This window comes from Musa acuminata, chromosome BXJ2-6 (genome assembly GCF_036884655.1).
Source record: "Musa acuminata AAA Group cultivar baxijiao chromosome BXJ2-6, Cavendish_Baxijiao_AAA, whole genome shotgun sequence".
Taxonomy (NCBI): domain Eukaryota; kingdom Viridiplantae; phylum Streptophyta; class Magnoliopsida; order Zingiberales; family Musaceae; genus Musa; species Musa acuminata.
Window position 1 is genome coordinate 13,753,742 of NC_088343.1, and position 26,645 is coordinate 13,780,386.

Genomic DNA, 26,645 nt, shown 5'->3' on the forward strand with positions numbered 1-26,645 from the left:
TGCCTGCAACATCAAAAGCCAGAGGGAGACGTCTCTGACACTTTTCTCACTCTAAGAAAGCGGCGTTGGATTCCTCCTACAGTAACAAAGAGCCGTCCTGTATTCCTTGATGTGGTTGAAAGCCTGCACACAGTTGGAATCTGTCCATTGGCATTAAGTACGATAGATGATGTTTTTGAACTCTAGCAAGGGAGGTGATGAGGCCCCAATCATTCTCACAGAAAACTGTGTGTGGCAAGGAATAATATAATGGTGATGAGGAATGATCCCAAAAATCCCGCACCAATCTTCGAGTCAGGATGAAGCTTCATGGAATTCCAGATGAGCCTCCTGCTTTGGCACTCGAGAAATAAAGCAAAGCAGGGATGGAAATGGGATATTCCTCAAGATAACCACTCTCTCTCAACTTGTGACTGCTACCATTTCCAGCTTCCCACAGCCATTCATTGTTCTTCCTCATCCTGTGTTACTTCTTTGTTTTGCCTGTTTTTTTGTTCTCTTTTTCCTCCTCCACTTGATTCTTTCTGCTCATTTGGAATTGGAATTTGGCATTGGGCAGTGGCACACAGGTCATGTGGTGCCGAAAGTGTTGATAAGATGCTCTTGAGGTGTTGGATCCACAGTTGCTCCGCTTGATTGGCACCTAATGTTCATCCTACCTAAAGCTTACTGCATCTAAGTAGAAGGCATCTGCTACTTATGTCTGTGACCATGCTCTGTGACATGGAAAAGTCAGGTAAAACCTGCTTATGAGTAGTAATCCTTGTAAGCATAAAATCTATAATTATGTTATATTTGAAATACGAAAATAATTTATATGCTAAGATTGAAATCAAGTGTATAGATCTAATTATTACGATGCGTACCTTTTAATGCTATATCTTCAGAGATCTCGTTTGATTTGTTAAGCACCGTCTTTGATCCAAGATTGTTGTTGGCACCGTCATTGATCCAAGATTGTTGCAGGCATCGATCCAAGATTACTGTAGGCACCGGCACCGTCTGCAAGGAGTAGATTCTTTCTTCTCTCTTCCTATCCTCTCATCAAGGTTATCTCCCGAGTAATCGTTCCGTAGTGGACTTCTAATATATTGATTAAAATATTTCCACGAAACCTAATTAATTATTATATTATATATCTTATTCAATTATAAAAGGGTCACAAAATCTAACAATCCTCTCTCATATTTTAATATCCAAATGTGAGCCATTATATATATATATATATATATATATATTATTAATCTTTGATTTATTATTTTTTAAACCGTCTTAAATTGATATCATATATTTAAATTTTTTTAATGAAAGATAATCGACTAAAACGAAATTACCGGTATATTTAAAATTAAATTAATTTAAGTATATAATCTTAGAAGATAATAATAATGATCAACAGGGAATAATTACTCAGTGGAGTGATTTAATAAAAGGGGTGAAGAAAATAATAATAATTGGCGTTGGTATTCCTATTTTGGAATTGGAATAAAATTTCGAATCAACCCCTATATAAATGAAGGCCCTGCTCGCTCCAACACAACTCGAGCAACCTTCACATCCCCCTCTTTCCCCCTTCATCTCTTCTTCCTCATCTTTCACTCCACAAAGACAAAACCAGACCTTCTCTGTTTTCCTGTAGAGGGCGTAGAAGAGGAGGGAAAACGGCGCCAAGTGGTACAGAGATGGCGGGAAATGAGTGGATTAATGGCTACCTCGAGGCCATACTGGACGCCGGACCCAAACAGCCTCTCCGGCTCCGTGACCGCAACTTCTCCTTCTCTGCCCTCAAACAGCTGGTGGTTCGCTCCGCCAGCAGCGGCGGTGGCGGCGTGGAAAGATACAGCCCCACCAAATACTTCGTCGAGGAGGTCGTCAGCCGGTTCGACGACGCCGACCTCCACAAGACCTGGACCAAGGTTTGCTCTTCGCCATGGCTTACTGCGTAATCCCTGTTCGACCTGTCGTTCGATTAGATGCGCCTTAATGCTATGCCTCCATGGTGCATGTGGTTGATTCATGGATAGGTGGTGGCCACGAGGAATAGCCAGGAGCGGAACAATCGGCTGGAGAATATGTGCTGGAGGATATGGCATCTGGCACGCAAAAAGAAGCAGGTGCTGGCTTTTGGTGATGACCGCAACATGTTTGCTTTTATTCCTCTCGTTTGGCACTTGCTTACATGACTTTGGAACGGATGAACAGATACAGTGGGAGGAGGCGCAGCGGCTGTCGAAGAAACGGCGGGAGCGGGAGCAGGGGAGCAAGGACGCGGCGGCGGACATCTCGGAGCTTTCGGAGGGGGAGAAGGTAGAGCCTCCCAAGGACAGCATGCCTCGAATCAACTCGGAGATGAAGATGTGGTCGGAGGATGATCAGGACGGGAAGAGCAAGCATCTCTACATCGTTTTGATCAGGTGATTAGCTCAATAGAAACAGGACATGTTGTGCGATCGCCAACAATTAGGGTTCTTATGATTTGGTCTCATGGCAGCTTGCATGGACTGATACGTGGGGAGAACATGGAATTGGGAAGGGATTCGGACACCGGAGGACAGGTTTTGCATCAACAAGGCAAATAAGAGCAAGCGATTAATCTCGTGATGTTAATGCTTTTATGTGTGTGTCACGAACAGGTGAAGTACGTGGTGGAATTGGCACGAGCACTGGCGGCCACCAACGGCGTCTATCGTGTGGACCTCCTGACTCGCCAGATCTCCTCTCCTGACGTGGACTGGACCTACGGTGAGCCGGTCGAGATGCTGACTCGTCTCTCTGACGTGGATCGATCCACCTACAATGACGGCTGCGGAGCCTACATAATTCGCCTTCCGTGTGGACCCCGAGAAAGGTGAAAATCCAACATCACAATTCATGACGTGAATGTTTTCATGCATTTGATCTTACGATCACCAAGTTTTTACTCAGGTATATACCCAAGGAGTCGTTGTGGCCTCACATTCCCGAGTTCGTGGATCGGGCCTTGGCCCACATAGCCAACGTGTCCCGAGTACTAGCCGACCAGGTGGCGGAGGTGGACGGCGGCGTCGGAGGCGGAAAGCCGATTTGGCCGTACGTGATACATGGGCACTATGCCGATGCAGGGGAGGTGGCGGCCCGGTTGGCCGGTTTGCTCAACGTGCCAATGGTGATGACGGGCCATTCGTTGGGCCGAAACAAGCTGGAGCAGCTCCTGAAGCAAGGGAGGCTCAGCCGGGAGGACATCAATTCCACTTACCGGATCATGAGGAGAATCGAGGGCGAGGAGGTCGCGCTCGACGCGGCGGAGATGGTCGTCACGAGCACCCGGCAGGAGATCGAAGAGCAGTGGGGGTTGTACGATGGATTCGATCTGAAACTGGAGAGGAAACTGAGGGTGAGGAGGAGGAGAGGCGTCGGTTGCCTTGGGCGTTACATGCCGAGGATGGTGGTAAGTGAGAACTCAATTCACCTAGCATAATTCTGACATGCATGGATGTCTCTGATAATTTTCTGGTTCTCATGCTCTTTGGCTTAAATTATAGGTGATACCACCAGGGATGGATTTCAGCTACGTGAACACGCAGGAATTGATGGAAGGCGATGGGGACCTCTCATCTTTGATCGGCTCTGACGGAGCTCCAAGCAGAAGGGATCTGCCTCCGATATGGTCTGAGGTCGTACTACAAGCTTTAAGCTTTTCATTTGATTAAGCTTCGAGCTCATACTTAAGGTTGTCAACATACAAGCAGATAATGAGGTTCTTTACCAACCCTCACAAGCCGATGATCCTTGCACTGTCTCGGCCGGACCCGAAGAAGAACGTGATGACTCTGTTAAAGGCATTCGGCGAGTGCAGCCGTCTCCGGGAGCTCGCTAATTTGGTACTCCTTGATATATCACTATCCTCACTGAAGTCGGGGCCACAAGTGCTTATGCTCTTCCTTTGTCACAGACACTGATACTGGGCAACAGAGACGACATCGAAGAGATGTCCGGCAGCAGCGCAGCTGTTCTTACTACGGTGCTCAAGCTGATCGACAGGTACGATCTATACGGTCTGGTGGCCTACCCCAAGCATCACAAACAGTCTGATGTCCCCCACATCTATCGCCTGGCAGCGAAGACCAAGGTATTGGTCAGAGCATGATCATCACGAGAACAGACGTGATTTTACTGAGACCTGAATGTAGGTAGCAGCAAGTCAAACATATAATTGTCCATCTTATTTTCGTCAACATTTATGCAGGGAGTCTTCATCAATCCAGCTCTCGTAGAACCTTTTGGCCTTACTCTCATAGAGGTACAGGACTCTCAAGTGGCACACCGGTTATGGGTTTGTGAGCATAAACTGTCTCTTGTTTTGCAGGCAGCTGCTTATGGTTTACCAGTGGTTGCAACCAAGAATGGAGGACCTGTGGACATTCTGAAGGTTCCCTCTATGTGGATCTTTCATTACTGAGTTTGAAGAATTCACAACATGAACTACAGAGGATGAAATGTGATCAAAGCAGCAGCATTGATAGATCCTTTCTCGGTGTTGATGAAGACTAGTTTGATCGCAGGTGCTCAACAACGGGGTTTTGGTGGATCCGCACGACCAATGCGCGATATCGGACGCGCTGCTGAAGCTGGTGGCCGACAAGTCGCTCTGGTTCGACTGCCGCCGCAATGGCCTCAAGAACATCCACCGCTTCTCGTGGCCGGAGCACTGCCGCTCCTACCTCTCCCACGTCGACCACTGCCGCGCCCTCAGCGGCCACCCGTCGTCCTCCCCCTGCCTCGACCTCCCTCCCACCGCCGCCGCCCTCGAGCCCATGAGCGAATCCCTCCGCGACGTCGGCGACGACCTCTCCCTCCGGTTCTCCCTCGACGCCCCCCTCGACCTCGCTAACCCTCCCACGGCCAACAGCGACATGGGGCCTGCCGCCATCCTCGAAGCCCTCCGCCGCCACCGCTGCAGCCCCCACGCCGCCGCAGTCAACGACCACGCCCCCGGCCGCAGGCAGCGCCTCGTCGTCGTCGCCGTCGATTGCTACAGCGAGGACGGCCGTCCGGCGCTCTCCGACCTCAGGCGCGTCCTCGACGCGGCCATGGCCGTCGGCAGGGGGCGGGTCGGGTACGTGTTCGCCACGGGGTCCACCACCGCGGAGGCCGTGGAGGCGCTGAAGTGCTGCCACGTTGATCCCGGCGAGTTCGACGCGCTCGTGTGTGGGAGCGGGAGCGACGTGTACTACCCGTGGCGGGAGCCGCCGGAGGACGTGGACTACGGCGAGCACGTGGAGTACAAGTGGCCGGCGGAGCACGTCAAGTCCGCTGTGCCGCGCCTTGCGCAGCTGGATGAGGCCCCCGAAGGCGATCTGACGGTCGACAATGCGGCCTGCCGACCCTATTGCCTCGCGTACTCGGTCAAAGCCGTCGACAGAGTGAGCTCTTCCGTCTTGACACACAAAAACAAGTGAATTAGTTGTATCCAATTGCCTTCATTCTGCTTTCAGGTTCGCAAGATCGACGCCATTCGCCAAAGGCTTCGGATGCGAGGCTTTCGTTGCAACTTGGTATACACACGGGCAAGCACACGGCTCAACGTCGTCCCCCTTTTCGCGTCAAGGGCATCCGCCTTGAGGTCCATTTCTTCACCTATTTGATTCCCCGACCGCAGTCTCAGACATCGTTCTCTGCTTGACAGCAAGACTAGCTATCATTACAGGTACCTATCGATACGATGGGGCGTCGACCTCTCGAAGATTATGGTGCTCGTGGGAGCGAAAGGGGATACCGATCACGAGCAGCTCTTTCCGGGCATGCACAGAACGCTAGTCGTTAAAGACGTGGTTATTCATGGCTCTGAGAAGCTTCTGCGCGACGAGGACAACTACGAGACAGAGGATGTGGTGCCAACACAGAGCTCAGACGTCGTCTCTCAACCTCAAGACCGTATTGCCTCAGAAATCACAAGTTTTATGGAGAAAAATTGATCTTATATAGTATAAATATTATATAAATATTAACCAATTTACAAACTTCACTTAACGGGCAAACACAAATGTGAATGGAGCTATAGACGTATAGAATAAAGGGTTAAATGCCCATGTAATTTTGGTTATAAATTAAAGTCTTTATCCTATTTAAAATAATTTTTATATTTTTAAAAATATAACATATAAATATTTTTTGTCAAATCTGAAGTAATAGACGTTTGAGTCTGCATTAATAATAATATTTATAATTTTTTTAAAAATATATATATTTTTAGCTCATGTAAATTTTTTTTCATGAATCACTTAAGCCCTTATGATTTTTCTTGTCTAAAATAATTTATATATTTTTAAAAATATAATATATAAGCTCATTATATCTTAAGTCTGAGTTAGTTAACAGACGTTAAAGTTTGCTTACATGACATGTTGATTTATAATAAATTATTAATATAATAATATATGTAATTTAAATTAAAAATTGAGACAACTATTAATGGCGGGAGGAGGTATTATCGTGTAAGCGACCACCAACAACAACACCGAGCCATTACTGCTTAGTAGGTTGTCATACACACGTAGCCTCTCTTGTGTTGACAAGTTTAGGAACTTCTAGTCTTGTCTTAGGTAGATGTGCATCGACCAATAGACATGTAATGATCTTTTGGTCCCACTTCCTTCTATTAGGTGTTTTCGTCCCTACTATATCTCACTTCGTTCTCTCTCACCTCTACCTCCAGCCACTTCTATCTCTATCTCTTCGCCTTTATCCATCGTTACAGCCTTCATCGTTTCATCTTTCTCGATAAGATAGACTTTTTTTTAAACTTAAATTACACATGTCATTATACTAATGATTTATTATGAGTCAACATACCACGTAAGCAGATTCTATTGTCTGTCAACTTAAACTTGACAAGAGGGGCTTATACGCTATGTTTTTTAAAATATATGGGTTATTTTAGATACAAATAAAATCATAAGAGCTTAAATGATCAATGACCAAAATCACAAAGGTTAAAATAGATATTTTTTTTTAACTTAAACTACATGTGTCATTATATTAACGTTTGTTCATTTAGCCTTAGTGATTTTGGTCATAGACCACTAAAGCCCTTATGGTTTACTCATATTTAAATTAATCCATATATTTTTAAAAACATAGTATAAAAACCTCCATCGTCAAGTTTGAGTTAATATACATTAGAATTTACTAACGTAATATACTGACTCATAATAAACTATTAATATAATAACATATATAATTTAAACTTAAAAAAAGGGTCTATTTTAGCCTATATAATTTTTATCATAGACTAATTAAGCCCTTATGATTTTATCTATGTCTAAAATAACATATATATTTTTAAAAAAATAATATATAAGCCCATCCCCTTAAGTCTTAATTGACAGACGTTAGAGTATGCTTACGTGACATGCTAACTCACAGTAAATCATTAATATAATAATATATATAATTTAAGTTAAAAAAATCTATTTTGTTAATGAAGAGGAAGCGACAAAGGCTATAGCGGTGGATGAAGGCGGAGAGATAGAGATAGGAGAGGTTGGAGGTGGAGGTGAGAGAGAGTTGGGTCATCACATTATAAACGCAATGAGTGGGGGCATAGGAGAGAACGAAGTGAGAGGCGGTAGGGACGAAGATGCCTAGAAGGAGGAAGAGGGACCAAGAGACTATTATATGCCTAGTGTCAGACTGGTCGACGCACATCCACCTAAGGCATGATAACTCCTGAGCTTATCGTAAATACCAGAGGCTACATGCATCCAATGCCCTACTAGACACCAGTTGCTTGGTGATGGTACTTGTGGTCACTTCCACAACAACACTTCCTCTCGCCATTGATGATGATCTTAATTTTTTTAATTTAAATTATATATTATTATATTAATAGTTTATTGTAAGTCAACATGTTACGTAATTATACTATAACGTTTGTTAACTCAAACTTGACAAGAGGAGCTTATATCTATATTTTTGAAAATATAAGTGTTATTTTAGATACGAACAAAATCATAAGAGCTTAAGTTGTCTATGACCAAAACTATACGAACAGAAATATATTTTTTTGAAAACTTAAATTATATGTCATTATATTAATAGTTTATTATAAGTCAGCATGCCACATGGGTAGACTCTAACGTTTGTTAACTCAAACTTAATAGGAGGGGCTTATATACTATATTTTTAAAGATGCATATATTATTTTAAATATGAATAAACGGTAAGAGCTTAAGTAATCTATAACCAAAATCATAAGAATTAAAATGAACCTTAACCCTTAATTATATCAAACTAAGATAAAATAATTTGACCTATCTACTTTGTTTAGATTATAATACTCTATACAAAACTTTGATTTAAATAATTTTTTATTAGAAACTAGACTCTTATATCTTTCTATCAATATCTAATTTGAATAATTTTAAATATAAATATCTATCAAAATGTTAATTTTAAGTGATCTCTTAAATCCTAGTAAATAAAAATAAGTTGATTCTGACCCATCTGTATTTAATTATTTATAACTTTTTAGATAATTCTAATTTTATGTAAAACTTAATTCATCTAAAAATAGACTCATATATATTTTTAATAATATCTTATTTGAATAAATTGGAACTTAATTTTTTATCCAAATATCTAGTGCAATATACTTTACAAATTCTATTAGAATAGATTTATTCTTAAATTTATAAATTTTTATTTTTACCATTTTAAACTTGACTAGAGTTAAAATTTGAATGAGTTATATAAAAGTTCATATTATCTTCATATGTGCATGACATGTATATTTTTATTGTCTGCCATGTGCTTTCAATATATTTTTATTTTTTTATTAAAATATCCTTATTGTGTACTTATGGGATAGTGTGAAACTTTATCAAAACTAAAAAAGAAGATATATTCATAATAGTATAGCAAAGTGTTTAATATGCTCATATAAGTAAATCTATATCAAGATGCAAGACAACAAGCTCAAGAGTATATTTATATTTATCATTTCATTAGATTCATTCGTAAAAATGTAGCAAAGTATATTATATTGAGTATATTAAGAATAATATAAAACATAAGGTCAAGTGTCACATTTGATATTTCATTCAATTCATTTATATCAATAGAGCATATAGTAACACATAACCAAATCTTTTGATAACATATCATTATCCACTTATTTTTGGATGGTTATTCATATTAGTCTCTTACTGAGAGCTCCTTCCACTCACATCTAACTTCAAGCTCTATACATTATCACATTTCTATGCCACAAATATGATAAACACTTATTAATCTTTGTAAAAATTTTTAAGCTAGCTTGTCACTCGCCCTTATGTTAGGTTTGGGTCAATGCAGTGAAATACTAAAGCATTGTAGTAAGTTTTTAGTTTAATATAATATTACTATAAAAAGACACTTTACTTGTATTATTATCTAAAAATCTAAATTGGTGTATGCTATTTTAAAGGTTAAAAGACCTTTTATAGCTTGAAATTTAGAATGTTAAATATAAAGTTTTTATATTTATGTGAATTTATGGTAAATGTTTGATTTATGATTATATTGTTTCATTGATCTTGCTAGTTTATAAGTGATTGTTAATAATTTTTTAATTGAATTTAAATTTTATGGAATTATCAAATAATATGATATATGATTATAAATTACATATTTCTTATAATATATGTGAATAAGAATTGAATGTTTTTGGTGTCCATAAATTTTATATTTTGGATCATGAGTTTGGATTATTGATGATTAATTTTTTTTATTTAAGATATGTTCACACCTCTAAATTGTTATTTTGAGAGTTTGACAATTATGCTCGCGGGTATATGTACCAATGAGAACCCATTAAGGAATAAACATGTCCTATGTATATTATCATATATATATATATATATAATAGTTATTAAAAAATAATATAAATAAAAACAATCTAGCATGGGGACATGAGCTCTCCTTCTTCTTCCCCTATCGACTCCTCTCCTCCTAATGATACTATTATTAATATTTTTATTATTTATAAAATTTATTAAACTTTATTAATAATATTATTATTTATAAATTTTGATATTTATTAATTAATTTTTAATAATAATTTTAGTTTTTAAAATAGAATGAAACAATTGTGAACTGAATATATTTATATTCGGCTCGTCGATGCATAATAAAACGGTTCGATTCAGAAATCACAAAACAGAAAACAAAAACAAAAAAACAGAAGCGAAATGAAGGCGATCGGCGTCGGGAGGAGGCCTTCACCGTCTTCGCCTATCCTCCCCCATCACTCATCGAGCCAGAAGAAGCTTGCACGAGCGCGATTACTCCGCATCCCCTCCAAGAGGTCGCTCCTTCGCCTCCTCCTCGTCTTCGCCGTCCTCGCTCTCGCCCCACCCCTCTACTTCCACTTCCGCCTCCGCCGATTCCAACAGGTACCGGTCATCACGTAAATCTGATCCTATACTTGAAACCCTAAATCCTGCTCTCCGACTTCGTTTTTTATCTCTTTTGTAACTTTGGTGTTGACCTCGATCCGTTCGACTCAGATGCGATCGAGGAAGTGCGGGTGGTTGGAAAGTCCTCCCCTTGTCTGTGCTCATGGAGGCGATTCGAGCAAGGCCGTCCCCAACACCGTAATAATTGTTCTTCCGTTTTTCTGTACGATTATTTTTGGTAAGTGTGGTTTTTCCTCCTTGTTCTGACCTATTAACAGATGGATGCTTATCGCGTCGCCATCGATTCTCGAGTGGATTGCATAGAAATAGATGTCTCTCGTTCTTCAGATGGGGTGCTGTTTGCGCTGCATGATCGGTGCGGTTCATATTATTTTTGTTGCTTCACTTCAATTTTGGATTGGTAAAAGTTTGTATGCTTTACTGCATCCTGAAACACATTAAGCTATGTGGTGTTGTTATCTGTTAACGAGATTTGGTCTCCTTCAAGTGGGTGCATGCCAGTGGGACAATATAGTTTGGAATAATTCAGTTCTGTAGTGGCAAAAGAGGATGCTTTGGAATTGCATTTCATAAGAAGAGGATGAATATTAGTAAGGAACTGCAGATTGCTAAATTTTCTATACCCACAGAAGGGGAACGAAAATGTTGCGATTTACATTTTGTGTAACTTTCATCAACAGTTGCTTTGAAGTCTTAAAGGACTGTTATTTTCCCCTCACTTTCACCTGTTTTCTTTTGTTGTCTATTCTGATCCTCTCCTTTGACCCTAGAATTCAGAAACTTTGATAAAATCTCTGTTAAGACATGCTTTGACAGTTTTAAGGTGATTGTATTACATATATGTCATTTGATTAGTTGCTCGTTCTATCCTATTCAAATGAATTTGGCTTTCATGAAGTTAAAAAGGTCCACCTGCACTTCTAAGGAAATGCATGAAATTTCACTTCTTTTGCAACCAGATTGATTTGGAGTACTGGCATTTTCAAATACTCTTGAATTAGATATTGAACAGATAGACAGAAAATTATATTTTGCATCAGAAAAACATGAAATTTATCTGTGGCAGCTTTATATAATTTTCTGACTACGATTCCATCTAAGGCACTATTTTATCTACTGTTTCTAAGCATCATTTAGACCTAATTCTTACATGACACAGGCAGGGATCTGCAGAGGATGTCTGGTAATAGTACAGCAAAAGTTGGCTACATGAACATGAATCAGGTAAAAGTTCTCTTTTTTATAGTTCATGAATCAAGTGCCATTTTGATTTTAATCACATGGTGTGGAAGCTTCCTAGTGCCCTTTTGTAATTTTTATTCTATAACCAATGATAAGAATTCAGTTTTTTGTCTGTTCACTTGTCTTGACATGATTAAGTCTATACCAGCTTTGTTTCTTTCCTCTTCCTATATTCTGTTGACAATATCTTTCTCTCATAATGACCAATTCACATTCTTATAGTTCCAGAAAAATGCATCATAAAGAATGAATGATAGAGATACAAAAGTAAATAGAATTAAAACATATCACAAAAATATAACATGGGTCTGTTTTACCAACAAAACCAGGATAATTTGCTTCATATCCGGATTGCTTCAGCTGTTATGACATGATAAATTGGGCATTTTCTTTAATGATTTCTTGTAAACAGCCAAGTTTGGCCTTGTTGTTATTGATTAGTGTAACAAATCATTTCAAATGAAAGTAGTATATCTGCATGTTGCATAATCTTTGTTTGCCAATGTCAACATGACAAATCCTGTCTTATAGAATTCAAGTTACATTGCAAGCCAACGGTAGTTATGCTGCGATATTCTTGAATGTTGTTATTTTGCATTTATCATCACATTTTTAAGTAGGATGAACTCATTGGAAGGCAACAACAAATCTTCTTAATAAATAGCTTGGAAGTGATAGTTCTAGGTTTGTTCCCAGATTATATTGGAATTGATGCCTCTAAAAATGAATCTCTAATTCAAAGAGGAGAAAATGTGTCTTAAGCTGTCAACTAGAATACTAAACTACGGACATATATAACCATTTTAATCATTAAGAAGGCTATTTAATGCCGAATAGACATGACTACAAAAAAAAATAAATTAGATTACTGATGAACACTGGCACAGTAAAGGCTATCTTTATGTACATTATTGAAATTTATTGGAGGATAGCTGATTATTTGGTTAAATTGTTTGCATTTTCTTGATAGCATGTTCTGTTACAAAATTTGAAATTGAAAGAAATTTTATTATTGAACATCTGAAATTACAACTGATCAGTTTCTTGTGTTGATTATATTCTTTGTATATTGGGGAAGTCACTTTTATAAGGTGATCTTTTAGTTTGTGCTATAGATAAAGGAACTGGATGCAGGCCTTCAGTTTGCACAAGAATTTCGCAACCAAAAAGTTCCTACAGCTGAAGATGCATTGGCGGTATAAACACTATATTTCTTGAAGTTCTTCCTTCTTTTTTGCTTTCACTTACTGATCAATATATTGTCTATTAGAGATTTACGAAATGAAGTAGCAGAATTATGACAGCTACAATTAATGATTTTCTTCTGGTCAGCTAGTAACAATGATAGTCATTTTTCTGGATTGTAATTTTGTCATTCGTTTCATTTACTTATGCAGACAATAGCAAACTCAATTAGGCAGGTCATTGTGGATGCAAAAGTCGGCCCACCATTGTATGAGAAAGGCCTAGCAAAGGACATACTGTCAATTGTAAGTTCGGTTATTTGTAATTAATCTATTGCTGCTGTATTCATAGGAATTTCTAGAAGGGATGCTATCTTAATTTGGTGTTAACCAAGCTTAGATTTGCATATATATGGGGTTCTGCTTGGCCCCAGTTCAGAACATCTTAGTTGGGCGAGCTTGTGGTGATTGGTACCCAATTATGAAAACCAATGCCTGTAATTCAAGATCTATATCCCAACATCAACAAAATAATAGCACTTTCACTGAGAAAAAAGTGAATGATGAAAATGTTAGCTTGAGGTCTACCATTTATATGAAATATTTTCATCATCAGTCATTGTTTAGAGGATAAAAATCAGGTTAGATTGGCCATGGGTAGGATCATGATCAGTGGGATCATGTCAGTAAATCAAGGGTTGGCTGAAAATGTTCTAAAAGAAAAGTAGAGAAATAAGAATGGAAAGAAAAAAATGGAAAAATGGAAAACTGAACATATATATCAGCTGACCCCAAATAGTTGGGACATTATAGTATCTTTTTTTTGTTGTGTATATTCTAAGATACACTAAAATTTTATTTTCTTACATGTATATCCTTGAAAAGAACATCATAGTGAAATTGACTATAGTGTTATTTTCTTACATGTTATTTTCTTTTCCTTGATTAAATGTTGACAGGTGAAGAGAACACAATGCAGAAATTGCCTTGTCTGGGCAAAAAGTGACATCTTGGCAAATGATGTTATCAAGCTATCACAAGAAGTTGGGGTATAACATACCTCCGTAAATTTGTCTTTTACATTGCTGATTAAGTTTTATTTAGAGTCTCGTAGTTTCATTGTCATATCATTATAGGCACAGCTACATAAGATGTAGCTGGGATGTCAATTAGGAATTTGCTCCATTGCATATACTAAGAAAGTTTTTCCTTCTCTTGCCTGGTCTCAGTCCCAAACTCAATTCCTGCTACTGTTCAGGTGGGATACATTGTTATGAGTGATCCTTCTACTGGTGCAAGAAGCAAACTTTTGAGAATGAAAGGTGCTGCAGTTGTGGGCGTCTACCATCCTTTGGTTGATGAGGAACTTGTCAGAATTTTGCATGGGTACGAAACACAGTTCTAATCGACTTCATCTTCTCTCTCTCTCTCTCTCTCTCTCTCTCTCTCTCTCTCTCTCTATATATATATATATATATATATATATATATACATACATACATGTATATGATAAAAAGGCAGGCCTTAGATCCAGCTAGAGTATTATTTAAAAGTTAGGGAAAAATGCACCATCTTCTCACTTTTGGCAGAACTTGACTAGTATACTTTGCTGTAAAGTAATTAATACTTGTGCTGACATGATACGAAGAATAGAGCATCTAGTACAATTAATATGGAAACCATATTAATGCCATTTGTGTTCCAAACAGGGAGGGCAAGAAAGTCTATGCTTGGACTGTCGATGATGCTGGGTCCATGCAAAGAATGCTGTTTGAGCATGTTGACGCCATCATCACGAGCAATCCGTCCCTCCTTCAGGGCATCATGCAGGACATGAAAACAGAATGTCTACAGGGTGGGTTTCCTTGACAGTAAACTATCTATCTCCCAGATTATAAGGTTACTCCACAGGATTCATACTTATTCTGCTAGCCTTGTTCTTGTTCACTATTTAAAATATGGAAAGAATGACTGGTTGTGTTAGATCATCTATTCTTAAAGCTATTTTCAGCTTTACCTTCTTTCAAACTTCACTCAATTTCTCTATAGATTTTTTCATAGATAGCTCGTTGTTCCTTTTAGGTTACCCTATTTATTGAAATTTTGGAAAACATTAGCTTCCTTAATACATAGCTTATTTTTCACATTGCAGTTATAATCTTCAATTTCTATCGCCTATATTACTGCTACATGATGGGAGAACTTTGAGGATAAGTCGACGAATTATGGCTGTTCATTGAATGTGCTGCTGTTTGTGTGCTTCCATTGATATAGCATAAGACAAACGCAATGTATACCCAACCATAGCAATCAAAGTATGGTATTTGTACTAATATTGATGGGCTTTGGGCCGACCGCTCCTTGGCCCATTACCAGCCCCATGATACTTCTCTAATCAGAAAGAAACCGCGCATCCACCGTTCATTTTCTCGGGACATCAACTAATATAAGGCTGATTGGTTACTGTCGCATGAAATTTATTGTGCGGAACCGTGTGTTTTAGAATCTTTCGTATGCACAAGACGGCGTGATAGCGAACTCTTCTCTCAAAAACGTTTCTGTACCCTCTTGTCCGACTCTTCCCTATACCTTCCTAATGATTGGGACATGGGGTATGAAGCCATCATGGTGCCTTTATGTTCGTCACTTACAAAGCAGGTAGAAAAGTGGGTAATCGATTCAAGGATGGTCAGGTATATTATATTATGTGCTAATCGGTGCCCTCTCTATTTCAATCCCTTTCGCCTCTCGCCGATTTCCAATTTCCCTTTCCTTCGACCCCCCTGGCTCTGTTGCTCGTTGTGGTTGGATCGGATTCCCCCGGCGGGCGACGATGGCGGAACCGGAGGGACGACCGATGGTTGCGGCGGCAGCGGGGAGGCCGGGGCGGCAGGCGCCGCAACAGCAGCAGGCGGGTCTCGGGCAGTCGTTGACGGGGATCGTGCGGATGGCTGTGTTATGGTACTTCGCCATGAAGTTCTTCGGTCCCAAGAAGCCCGCAGAGACCTCCCAGCTCATGTCTAATCTATTCCCCAAGGGCGAGCAATTGGTCCGTCTCTTCGCTCTCCCAAACCCTAGTTATTTTAATCTTTTTATTCGAGATTTGATCCTGTGATCGGATCCTTATACATAAGAATGAAACGATCATCTTTTTGGCTGAACATGTGATGGTGTGATGATATACGGGCAGGCTTAGCGAGAAACGTTAAACCTTGGAGTAATTCAAGATCCACAGCCTTTCCAAAATAAGATATTTTCTGGTTCGATGTATGAGTTTTTGTTCGATGAAGAGCATGGACTTGGAATACAAACCATCATTCTTTAAATTTTCTTGTTGAGGACATACATAGTGACTGAAGTTTATTCAGTTCTAGTAACCAATTTGCCTGATGTTATGATCTACTTGTATTTGTTACATATGTTTTATTTTTCTGATTTCTTCTTTTTATGACTTTTTTGTTGCCTATTATTTAGTGGTAAATTTGCCTTTTCATTGTTTACAAATTTTTGCCGAGTTCTCTTAGGGCCACAGATAAGAAAAGATACTTAGGATTGATTGGCATTGGTCATTTTGATACATGATGGATAACTAGTTTAGATGAATACCTGTAAGTTTTAACTTGTGATTGTACAAAAGACTATTCAAAGGCCATATCGGACTAGTATGTTATTTCGTGGTAATTGGCATTGCATGTTGATGTTTTGGAAGGTAAGCTATTATGCCTATGCAGTTGATAGCCTTCTCTTTTCTTTCTTTATGGAGCTTGTTTTTGCTAAACCAGTTGCTCCCACTAGGCTTTGGCTATCCCATGATTTGTTTGACTTCATGAAGATCCAGATCTAAGAACTTGTGAAATCATATTGGGGGGTGTTTCCATGGTTGGATGCAGTGACTATAGGGGAAGCCTTGTCAAAGGGGGATTGTTGAGTTTGAGGCTTTATTGTTCTTTCACCAGGTTTGTTCTTACAACTCGTGGACCCTTGAGCATTCAGATCTTATGATAATCAGGATTTTGATTACATTGATCGAGACTTGTGACATCTGCCGATGCTTGTGGTTGCAGTCCTTTGAAGTGTTCATATTCACTATAAGGTTTCAAATTGAAGTCTACAATAAGAAGGTTACTTTTGTTGCTTACAAAACAACAAATTGGAGCTCCTAACTCAAATGTGTTGTACAATTAGTTTCTTGGGCAACCCAACTAGTTGCATTTAATAAGTTGAACTTATATGTATGTAATTCAATGAGAAATGAACTTATGGTAGTTCTTGCTTTGTATGAGCTATATGTTGTTCATCAGTTAATTTAACTCATGAAAATTCGTTTTGAATAAGTACTTTAAAAACATCAGTAGAGAAATGCAAACTTTCACCATAGATTGGTACACAATTTCACGTCAGATGATGTTCAAATACTGAACACTGCAAGGTTTCAGAAATTCGTAGGAGACTTGTGGAGAAATATAATTGTGATAAGGAACCTATGGTACTTATATGTCAAGTGCATAACTAAAATATCAGAAGATAAGTCTTCAAAAAGGTTATTATATTATTATAAATCCACTTTAACAAGTTTGATGAGTTATAATTTTTTCATACATATGCAACACATGAATACACATTTACATGTGGATGTGTACTGCAACAGGATTTTTTATGGTGTGTCCACATTCCACTAACACTCTTCCAATCAATATTCCTATTAAGAGTATGAGAAAAGGATATTGTACAAGCTTATCATTTTTTGTGTTTTGGATTTTTTTTGTGCTGTTGTTGTGCTTTATTGTCATAATGAACTCTTCTATATAATTTTATGGTGCATGATCAGATTTCTTTTGTTACTTTTCTAATGGCCAGGATATGTGGCTTTATCTTTCTGAGAAGGAGAAGTTTAAGGACTTCGGTGATGAGGATGCCCTTGTTTGGCATGAGACAAATATTCCTTATGCAGTTTGGGAACAGAGTAGTACTAGATCCTTATCCTTGAAGTATTATCCATCAGAGGTAACCATATCGATTTTGTATATATGGACCTTAGTTTTTGGTTCATATCTCATTGAGCATACAACGGTATCATGTAACTTGTAGGCTGTAAAACACAATGGAAGCCTGTATGCTCATGTTTTCTTTGCTCGCTCGGGTTACCCTCCTGATCCTAATGATCCTGAATATGAACCATTATCTGCCTTTAGTAGGACCCATTGTGAGTATTTCAGTTTCTATGGCTTTTTTTTAGGTTAATTGGGTAATGGTCCGTATTGAGCTTACATATTTTTATTTTGTTCAGCCGTTGTTGCCTTCTTGCCCAAGTCAAAATCTGGCAAAAAGAAGAGCTTGCTAGGCAGTTCCAAGGATTCTGAAGGGGAAGAATCAGTTGCTGAGGTTATGCTTATCTCTTAGTTTCATTTGCAATTTAGGTTTTACATACATGAAAACTGATCTCTTAAAAGTTAGCTGTTAGATGACTTTTTAGTAATAAATTGATTTCTTTTCTTTTATTTTCTTTTCTGGTCTTCTTGATCCTCTTTTGGTTGTGGAAAATGGGACTGCCTTTTTACCTTTCTTCTCATATTTCCTTGGTTTGACAAACTTTTATGTGGTTCCTACAGTTGAAGGATGATTCTCAAGTTGAAGCCAAAGATGTGGGTCCTGTAGAATGGATTTCATACTGGAAACCAAATATCACTATTAACCTTGTTGATGATTTCACAAGGTACTTCCCAACCTGCTCCCCACAACAAAAAAAAGAAAAAAAAAAGAAAAGGAATCAACAACAACGACACTTATTTGATAATATTTGAGCCGATTGACTAGAATGTGATGTGGTATAATTGTTTCTAATACATATTGCAGATGTAATTTTTTTTACATTTCAGATTAGGCATCCAACTTGTGACCCCTTATATGATGGAAGGATATCTCTTAGCTGACTCAAATCTTGATCAATTGATGAGTCTGATTTAGTTCCTTTATTATTTTCTTGTGCTGCCATATCTGGTACATGTGATGTTCATGTCCACATCTACCTTTGAACTAAATCAATCCTGTTTTCATCGTACATTATATTGGTATCATATAAGGGGTCACAAGTTTGATCCTGCAGTATGTTTGATAAAAAATTACATGTAACTTGCTAAAAAGGATTGTGAATAGATTGTTCAGATTTATTTGTGGCTGGCATATGTTGAGAACCAGAACATGCATAACATTTATTTATTTATTGTAAACCATTCTAATTTTCTCTTGTTTTGTTTAACTGCAGATACCCTCATAACAATGTTCCTCCAAATATCGCTGGCTGTATCCTGTGTTTCATACATTAATTGCATGCTTGAATTGAGTCTATAGTGGATTTACTATCTTTTGGTAGTTGTAACTGTAAATTGAATTTTCCACTGTCCAAGATTTGTTTTGCCTCATTTTGTTGTAACACCCTTGCAATATTATAAGTTGTGGCATAGTTCATTAGCCAGTGTTGGTAATTCTTGTTGCTAATTTTTGACGTTTATTAAGGAACTTGTTTCTCCCAAGTCTAGCTCATCCCTGGATATTGAAGGGGTGAAATTTGTGGGATAAAACATGGAGGAGAAGGGCAGAGGGAGATGTGCAAGCAAGAAGGGCTGGAGATGGCCAGGGTTACAGTTAATATTTGGATGCAGGACTTTATGATATCCTAGAAAAAATTGACCCGAACTGATTGGTGGGAAAGATCTGTCATGTCTATATGGGCTTGGGGCAGGTTCTCATAGGTTCAGGACTCTGCCACCTCTATGATTGGGGGGGGGGGGGGTTCTCAAGCTCTTCATAATGGCACATAGCTCTTGTCAATCGCCTATTTTGTCCTACTCATTACCTTATGTAGCTTTATCAAAATCTTTTCAAATTTGCATGTTGTGAATCATTTAAATTTATGTTTTATGGAGTTTATCGATATAGTTTTCTTTTACATTTTCCGGATGTTGAACTTGATCATTTTCCACCTTCTATTTCAAGATAATAATTTTGTTCTCTTTTGTAAAATAATGCTTTGAGTTGTTCTCTGCTTGATATTGACATTGTAAAATGCTTAAGTTGGGATTGCTTATTTATATAACATGATGACTCTAAATGGTAATAACATTGAATACCTTGACCCCAGATGGCAGATTTAAACATAGAGGCAACCACAGCGAACTACTTCCCTACAATTTTCTTTAATGAATTTTGGCTCTTAAGGGACAAGCTAATATCACTCAATGAGACCGTGGCAGAATTGCCTCTTAATCTGGAGTTAGGTCCCATTAGCTTGACTAAGTGGCAATTGTTTTTACAGATTGAGCAGTCTTTTCAGATCCATCGTAGTTATGGAAGCATGCTCGAAGGCGAGGCTGACGAACTTAAGGTATACTGAAATGACAGTAGTAAGTTTTGCTGTCAAATTGCTGAGCTTTTCTATGCATTGAAGCTACACAATAGTTTATTTCAATTTTCAAGAACTAATTATTTTGGTATATAACTTTTGATCCAGTATGTTCATCCTTTTTATTTTCTTTTTTTAGATAATGTATTTTGATCTATGCATAAATCTGATTGCATTGATGTTTTATTAATTACAAGACAAAAGTAGATCTTTCCCTACCATTGAGATCGAGGCTTAATGATTTGTTAATTATATGGAAATAATCTACTATATCTTGCAAATCTGAATGCAATATATTTTTGGATAAATTAAGTCTTGTTGAAATGCCATTGCTTTAACAAATCCATTAATGTGCTTGAAATACTTTACCATTCATCTTGAAGTAAAGGTACTCGGTTTGCATTTCAACTAGTTAAAGGTTAATGCTGAAAGAGGCAGAAAACAGTTGTTTTAATACTAAAGTTTTAGACCAGATATCGTATTGGTGAAATGTTATTGGGTCAGCTGTAAGATCTCAAGAAAAGTACAGGATTAGGTAAGTATCATTCTTTGAACTTTAGAGATACTATGTTGTCGTAGTTCAGTTGGTAGGCAAAAGTATCGGTCATATTGTTTAGATGACTATACCTACTTTTGTAATCAGTATATTCTGATGTATTATATTTTGTTTTGTTCATTTAATTCTAGATATCTCTCTGGATTTTATTTGTTGATAATTTTATGCATCCATTCTGGTAGTGTCTCTCATCTTTCAAAGACTAATTTGATCTTTCTGTCTGCTTTTAATGACTAATTTGATCTTTCTGACAGAGGGTATTCTTGGAAGGAAACCCATATCTACTGGGGGTGACTATGGTTGTATCTCTACTACATTCTGTGTTTGATTTTTTGGCTTTCAAGAATGGTATGTCAACATGACAACTTTGAAGATATTACAAAGTACTGATAAACCACTGTTATGCTTAATGCCAAAATAAAGGATCAAAACTATAAGATTATATTTATTTTTTTGCAGATATTCAATTTTGGAATAAAAACAAATCTATGGAAGGACTGTCTGCAAAATCAGTTGTTGTGAATTTCATATGTCAGCTGATTGTTTTCCTTTACCTCCTGGATAATGAAACCTCTTGGATGATACTAGCTAGTTCTGGAATTGGGTGCTGCATTGAGTTTTGGAAAATTGGGAAAGCCATGCACATTGTGGTAAGCTCCATCTTTTACTCTTGTTCCCTGATAATTGCATAGTGCATACAATGCGCAGAATAACCTAAGAAATACCTTGATAAAACTTTGTTTGTTCAATGTATGAGGTGTTTGTTGACCACACCAAATTTTCAGAGATAGGACCTGAGTTCCATGGATGTTGCATAAACTCCAACTCACCCACTTCACAAACTCCATGATTTAGAAGTTCCATAGGATTTGTGACTTGTACTATTCAGGAAAATCATGCTTTGGTAGGAACCAAATATATCACTTTTACAATTTCAAAACCTTTCTACTCTGTGTGCGAGTTGTTGAAAGCAAATAAAACAAAAAAGTGTAGATCAGATAAAAGATTTATTTGTACTTTTCATTTTTTTAGATAATCCAAGTCAGTGATTTAAATAGGCGCTCGGGCGAGGCGAGGCCCGAGCACCTCGTGTGTGCACTAGGCGACGCGCTTCAATGAGGCATCGCTTGGGTGTTTGCGTTGGGCGCTTCTAGTGAGCGCCTGACTCTATTAGGCGAACCGAACCAGTTTAAGGCTGGTTCGGTTCGTAGTTTCTTACCTCAAAACCATGCTTCATGCCTAAGCGACCTCGAGGAACCCTAGCGCTCCTTCTGCCTCCGTCGTCGATGCTTTCTACCGCTGCTTTCGCTGCAGACGTAGCGGACCGAGCCTTCCTCTATTGTTGACAGACGAGTCCGACGGCCCCCTAGCTTCCTTTTGCTGTCGCATCCTTCCATTGTCAAGGGAGAGGACCGCAGGTTCCTCCACCACCGACAGACACTGTCTGGAGCTTCCGTCACTATTGCTGCGGCTGTCCGCAGCCTTCGTCGCCGCTATCCGCAGCTTCCGCCATTGTCGTTGCTGCTGTCCGCAGCTTTCGCCGTTGTCATTGCTACTGTCCGTAGCTTCCGCCGCTGTCGCTACTATCGTTCTCAGCACCGTTGCTATTTTTGTTACTGTTTATTTTTTTTTCTCCCCTCTCTAACTTTAAGTGATATATCGTTAACAGTATATTTTAATTTAATATTATATTTTAATTTAAATAATTATGTTTTTAATTATATTATTTATTTTTTTATATTTTAATATTTCAGAGAATATTTTTTCTCCTCTTCTAACTTAAGTAATATAGTGTTAACAGTATATTTTTAATTTAATATTATATTTTTGTTTAAATAATTATATTTTTAATTATATTATATATTTTGATATTTTGATATTTTATAGCACCTCGCTTTGGTGCCTTTTGGTGCCTAGCGTTTTTTAAATCATTGATCCACGTGATATATGCATATTTTTGTATATTATATACAACTACACAGTCACCTGTATATACACTCCCATTCTAGACACTTCCGACCTGTATGTTCTTTGACCTTGCTGCTCTCTAGCATCTAAATCAACATCTGCACTCGTTTCAGACTGAGGACTGCAATGATGGCGCAAAGTGTTTAAATCTTTGTTGTCATGTAGTCCATTGTTATTTGGTTTTGTTTTTTAGGTGGTTTTCCAGAGTCATCTGAGAAGCTAAATTCATTGTTGGGGATTTAATTTGTTTTGCCTAGAGTAGTCGATTTGGTAATTATTTAAGCTGTTTAAAGTGTCAAATACTTGTTCAAGGTCCTTTGTTTTTACTGTACCTTGTAATATTTGATGTTTATGGAGTTATATTGAGAGTGGATGTCATATGTGATTGTTGAGTTTTAGTGTTTGAGACATTAAACATCCAACTCAACCAGAAGATAAACTCTTTTTAATCTCAGCTTCACATGTAATTAGAAAATGGTCTTCATTGAACTTTTCCATTAATATCTACACCAGATTGACAGAAGCGGAAGGATCCCCATGCTGAAACTTCAAGACCGTGAGTCGTATGCCAAGAATAAAACAAAGGAGTATGATGATATTGCCATGAAGTATCTATCTTATGTGCTTTTCTTCCTCGTTGCTTGCTTTTCCATTTATTCACTAATGTACGAGCAACATAAAAGCTGGTATTCTTGGATACTTTCTTCCCTCACTAGCTGCGTCTACATGTTTGGTAAGCTCCCTCTTCTTTTTCTTTTTAGTTAGAAACTGCATCTGCTGCATTTTATTTAAGGCATTATAACATTCTTTTGATGTGGCAGCTTCTGTCACTGGTGTGCCTAAATTTACCTTTTATCTCTGTCAATGTTCTTAAGGCTTGCGTGTTTTCTTTTATTCTCTGTTCACCAACGTACATTTATGCCTCATACGAATCTGGGATCACCATCATATCATGGCCAAAATGTTTGAGTTCACTATATGTTTTTTGCAACACATAATTTAGTTAGTATAATGGCAATCTAGAACTTTGGAGTTTTTGTCAATATATTCCCTCGTCTCTCGTTAATGCTTGGATGTGACCAGCATAAATTTTACACATCATCCTGGGATTCCGTGATTCTATGGACCTATAGGTTGAGCACACTCTATGTTTCCTATTAGGCTTGTTGTTTAACTACTGTAACATACATTGATTTATCTTTTCAGATAATCATATCATCCCATAAAAAAAGTTTACCTATGCATTTTAGACATATATCGAGCCTGATTATCTTAATTTTCAGCCAGCCTTTCTGAAGTTCTGTGAGCATTTTTCTGAGTCTTAGTCACTAAACGTTTTGTGTCCTATTTTCTTTAAGCATCAACGATTTGATGTTCATCAATACCATTGGTAAGCATTTTGTGTAATGTGTTTTTTTGTTTGAAGATTTTCTGGCATCTTACTAGCATAAGCATTAATCCTAGTTAGTTAACTAGTAAGTTCGTCCTGTATGACACCCGTTACTGTGCACCAATAAATGAAAAACACTCAAGTTTATTTTTTCTAGAAGAAAATGATGTGATAAAAATGTACTAGGAATTGAGAACAATTGGACTGGTACCAGTGTATGTATAGCTTGATAAATGTACATATACTGTTTATTTTTTATTAATTTAATTGATAAATGTACATATACTGTGATTAAATTATTTTTTTATTAATTTAATATACATATATAGCTTGATGATACTAAGCAATATAGATTAGGATACTGCTATCACACCATTTTGATGAGTTATCAAAATTAGTATTGAATTAATATTTAAATGCTTGTATATATGGAATATGACAAATTATCTATATTGTTGAAAGATTAAACATTGTATATTATTTATAATAAGAATATCGTCTTCTGAAGCAAAAGTAGATGTAACTAAATATCATCCAGAATACTTTAGTGTATTTTCTTTTCCTTATACTTTGGGACTACAAAATTGAATATGAGATCATGAGAGAAGGGATGAACTGAGGTTTTTCCCCCTCGATATCTTTGGGTGGTACAAGGTCGCAATTCCCTAGTAATGATTTTCAGAAATCTTTATGGTACATATCCTTTGATAATAAAGGTGCCATCCTCCATGAGATGTGGAGGTGTGAGGATTTTACCTTGAGAGTTAAATTCTTGAGTCAAAGTGAGTCTATTAATATTTTTTTCTCTTATCTATTTTTTTTCCCTATCCTACAACTAGTAAATCCTAAAACAATATTTTCTTTGCACATTTATCTTTTCATGTTACATAGGTTTTGGTACCAAAGCATCTGTCCTGTGTCACATTTGATATCAAAACCATTGTCTTTTGGTTGGAACTTTAACTTTACAATTTCCAATTGAGTTGGTCGATCAATAATGCATTTGCCTTGTTTCTTTTATGTAACTAATATATTCCTTGTGCATTATCTGCAGGGTTTATCATGATGTGCCCACAGCTTTTCATAAATTACAAACTTCAATCTGTAGCACATCTTCCTTGGCGGCAAATGACCTACAAGTTCCTTAATACCATCATTGATGATCTTTTTGCATTTGTAATCAAAATGCCAATGCTGCATCGTCTGTCTGTTTTCCGAGATGGTGGGTTATCCTTGGAATAGCTTGTTTGAACCTGTGTGAGAACTTCGTGGTAAAACTTTCAACTAACAATTTTTTATGGGCTGTGCAGATCTTATTTTCCTGATATATCTATACCAGAGATGGATATACCCTGTTGATAGGAATCGCGTGAATGAATTCGGCTTTGGTGGTGAAGATGAAGCACAGAGCAACCGAAATTTGGTATCTGGTGATGCTTCTGCTGCACAGGAAGGTGATGCTACGACTGTTGGCGACAAGAAGACCAATTGATCTCGGTACCTACCCTAGCTGTACTTCTTTTAGTTTGGGCTGACTTAGAAAACTGTCTCGGATCCTCTTCGTGGGATATAACTTGGCCCAACAATTCAATTGGCCGTTGCTGGCTTAGCTGGATGTATGATAAGGCTGCTTTGCTGACTACATGGTACAAGCAAGCAAATCACTGGCGCATTACTAACAATAGTTTGAGGTTGGGGTTTGATGAAACTCTTTTTTTGAGTATCCAAATACATTGCTTGGGATGTAATAAGACATCGGTCCGCTAGAAGATCATTTCTTTGATATTTTGGTGGGGCTTGGGCTTGTTCTGTGTGGCCGTTTGCCATTGAGATTTCTTTTTCAGTTGATGAGGACAACTATGTGCTTACAGAGATAGTATTGAATTGTTTTTGTCAGGACAACCACGTTGATTTGATGGGTAGCTGAAGTGTCGTTGGTTGATCCGGTTGAGTTGTTTTTTTCCTTCACATTCTACTCCTTTGATCATATTATGGAGACAGTTCGTGCCGTTCATTCCCCATCATGATTGTTCATATGTATATAGATGATTCTGGACAGGCATTTGCGATAGTACTACTGCCACCGAAGGGATGACGCACTACGATTGACGCATCGTATTGGGAATATTTGCTCGTCATGAGATGTGGCTGCCCGTGAACTGTTAGGAGGTAATCTCCAACACCTTTTTCTTTTTCTGTTGTCTTTTCTAGTTCTTGTCAGCAATTCGATCGAACCCAGTGGTCAGAGTTTGTTCATACGAAAGCTGATAGCTGATGCAGTTTGCACACCGAAAGTGATTTGTTCTATTATATAAATTAAATTTGATTTGTCGACGCTGCCTAGATTTTTATCATATGTTTATAGGATCAAATCTCATCTTTACCATTTACATGAACCCTCTTTCTCTTGTTTCTCGGCTATATTTGATCATTTACACAACTTTACACCGTTCATCTTCCTCACGTAAGT

The 26,645-nt window shown here is 37.9% G+C and overlaps 3 protein-coding genes across 5 annotated transcripts; all 3 read left to right on the plus strand.

Annotated features, from left to right (window-relative positions):
- The first annotated feature begins 1,510 nt into the window (after nucleotides 1–1,510).
- On the plus strand, nucleotides 1,511–6,004 carry LOC135615008 (sucrose-phosphate synthase 4-like). 2 transcript variants are annotated; one of them, XM_065112955.1, is made up of 14 exons: nucleotides 1,511–1,916; nucleotides 2,025–2,114; nucleotides 2,209–2,414; nucleotides 2,492–2,555; nucleotides 2,634–2,848; nucleotides 2,926–3,427; nucleotides 3,522–3,653; nucleotides 3,729–3,860; nucleotides 3,932–4,108; nucleotides 4,226–4,279; nucleotides 4,346–4,408; nucleotides 4,542–5,402; nucleotides 5,475–5,602; nucleotides 5,687–6,004. In XM_065112955.1, exons 1-14 carry the CDS (start codon nucleotides 1,683–1,685, stop codon nucleotides 5,952–5,954), a joined length of 3,126 nt encoding a protein of 1,041 aa, XP_064969027.1. In that variant the 5' UTR covers nucleotides 1,511–1,682; the 3' UTR covers nucleotides 5,955–6,004. The 2 variants fall into 2 exon arrangements, with proteins under 2 accessions (XP_064969027.1, XP_064969026.1); XM_065112954.1 differs by having other exon boundaries at nucleotides 1,512–1,916; nucleotides 2,203–2,414.
- Nucleotides 6,005–10,169: 4,165 nt separating this feature from the next.
- On the plus strand, nucleotides 10,170–15,178 carry LOC103988056 (glycerophosphodiester phosphodiesterase GDPD4). 2 transcript variants are annotated; one of them, XM_018827831.2, is made up of 10 exons: nucleotides 10,170–10,412; nucleotides 10,527–10,613; nucleotides 10,694–10,791; nucleotides 11,600–11,660; nucleotides 12,794–12,874; nucleotides 13,076–13,168; nucleotides 13,822–13,911; nucleotides 14,121–14,248; nucleotides 14,572–14,717; nucleotides 15,015–15,178. In XM_018827831.2, the coding sequence occupies exons 1-10, from the start codon at nucleotides 10,209–10,211 to the stop codon at nucleotides 15,068–15,070; spliced, it is 1,044 nt and encodes a 347-aa protein (XP_018683376.2). In that variant the 5' UTR covers nucleotides 10,170–10,208; the 3' UTR covers nucleotides 15,071–15,178. The 2 variants fall into 2 exon arrangements, with proteins under 2 accessions (XP_018683376.2, XP_009404837.2); XM_009406562.3 differs by lacking the exon at nucleotides 15,015–15,178 and having other exon boundaries at nucleotides 14,572–15,013.
- A 432-nt stretch (nucleotides 15,179–15,610) lies between these two features.
- Nucleotides 15,611–25,960, plus strand: LOC135615009 (uncharacterized). The gene is made up of 12 exons (XM_065112957.1): nucleotides 15,611–15,911; nucleotides 17,720–17,866; nucleotides 17,951–18,065; nucleotides 18,150–18,244; nucleotides 18,472–18,575; nucleotides 19,125–19,162; nucleotides 20,008–20,243; nucleotides 21,072–21,165; nucleotides 21,277–21,467; nucleotides 23,299–23,518; nucleotides 25,230–25,397; nucleotides 25,486–25,960. The coding sequence occupies exons 1-12, from the start codon at nucleotides 15,696–15,698 to the stop codon at nucleotides 25,665–25,667; spliced, it is 1,806 nt and encodes a 601-aa protein (XP_064969029.1). The 5' UTR covers nucleotides 15,611–15,695; the 3' UTR covers nucleotides 25,668–25,960.
- The last annotated feature ends 685 nt before the right edge of the window (nucleotides 25,961–26,645 follow it).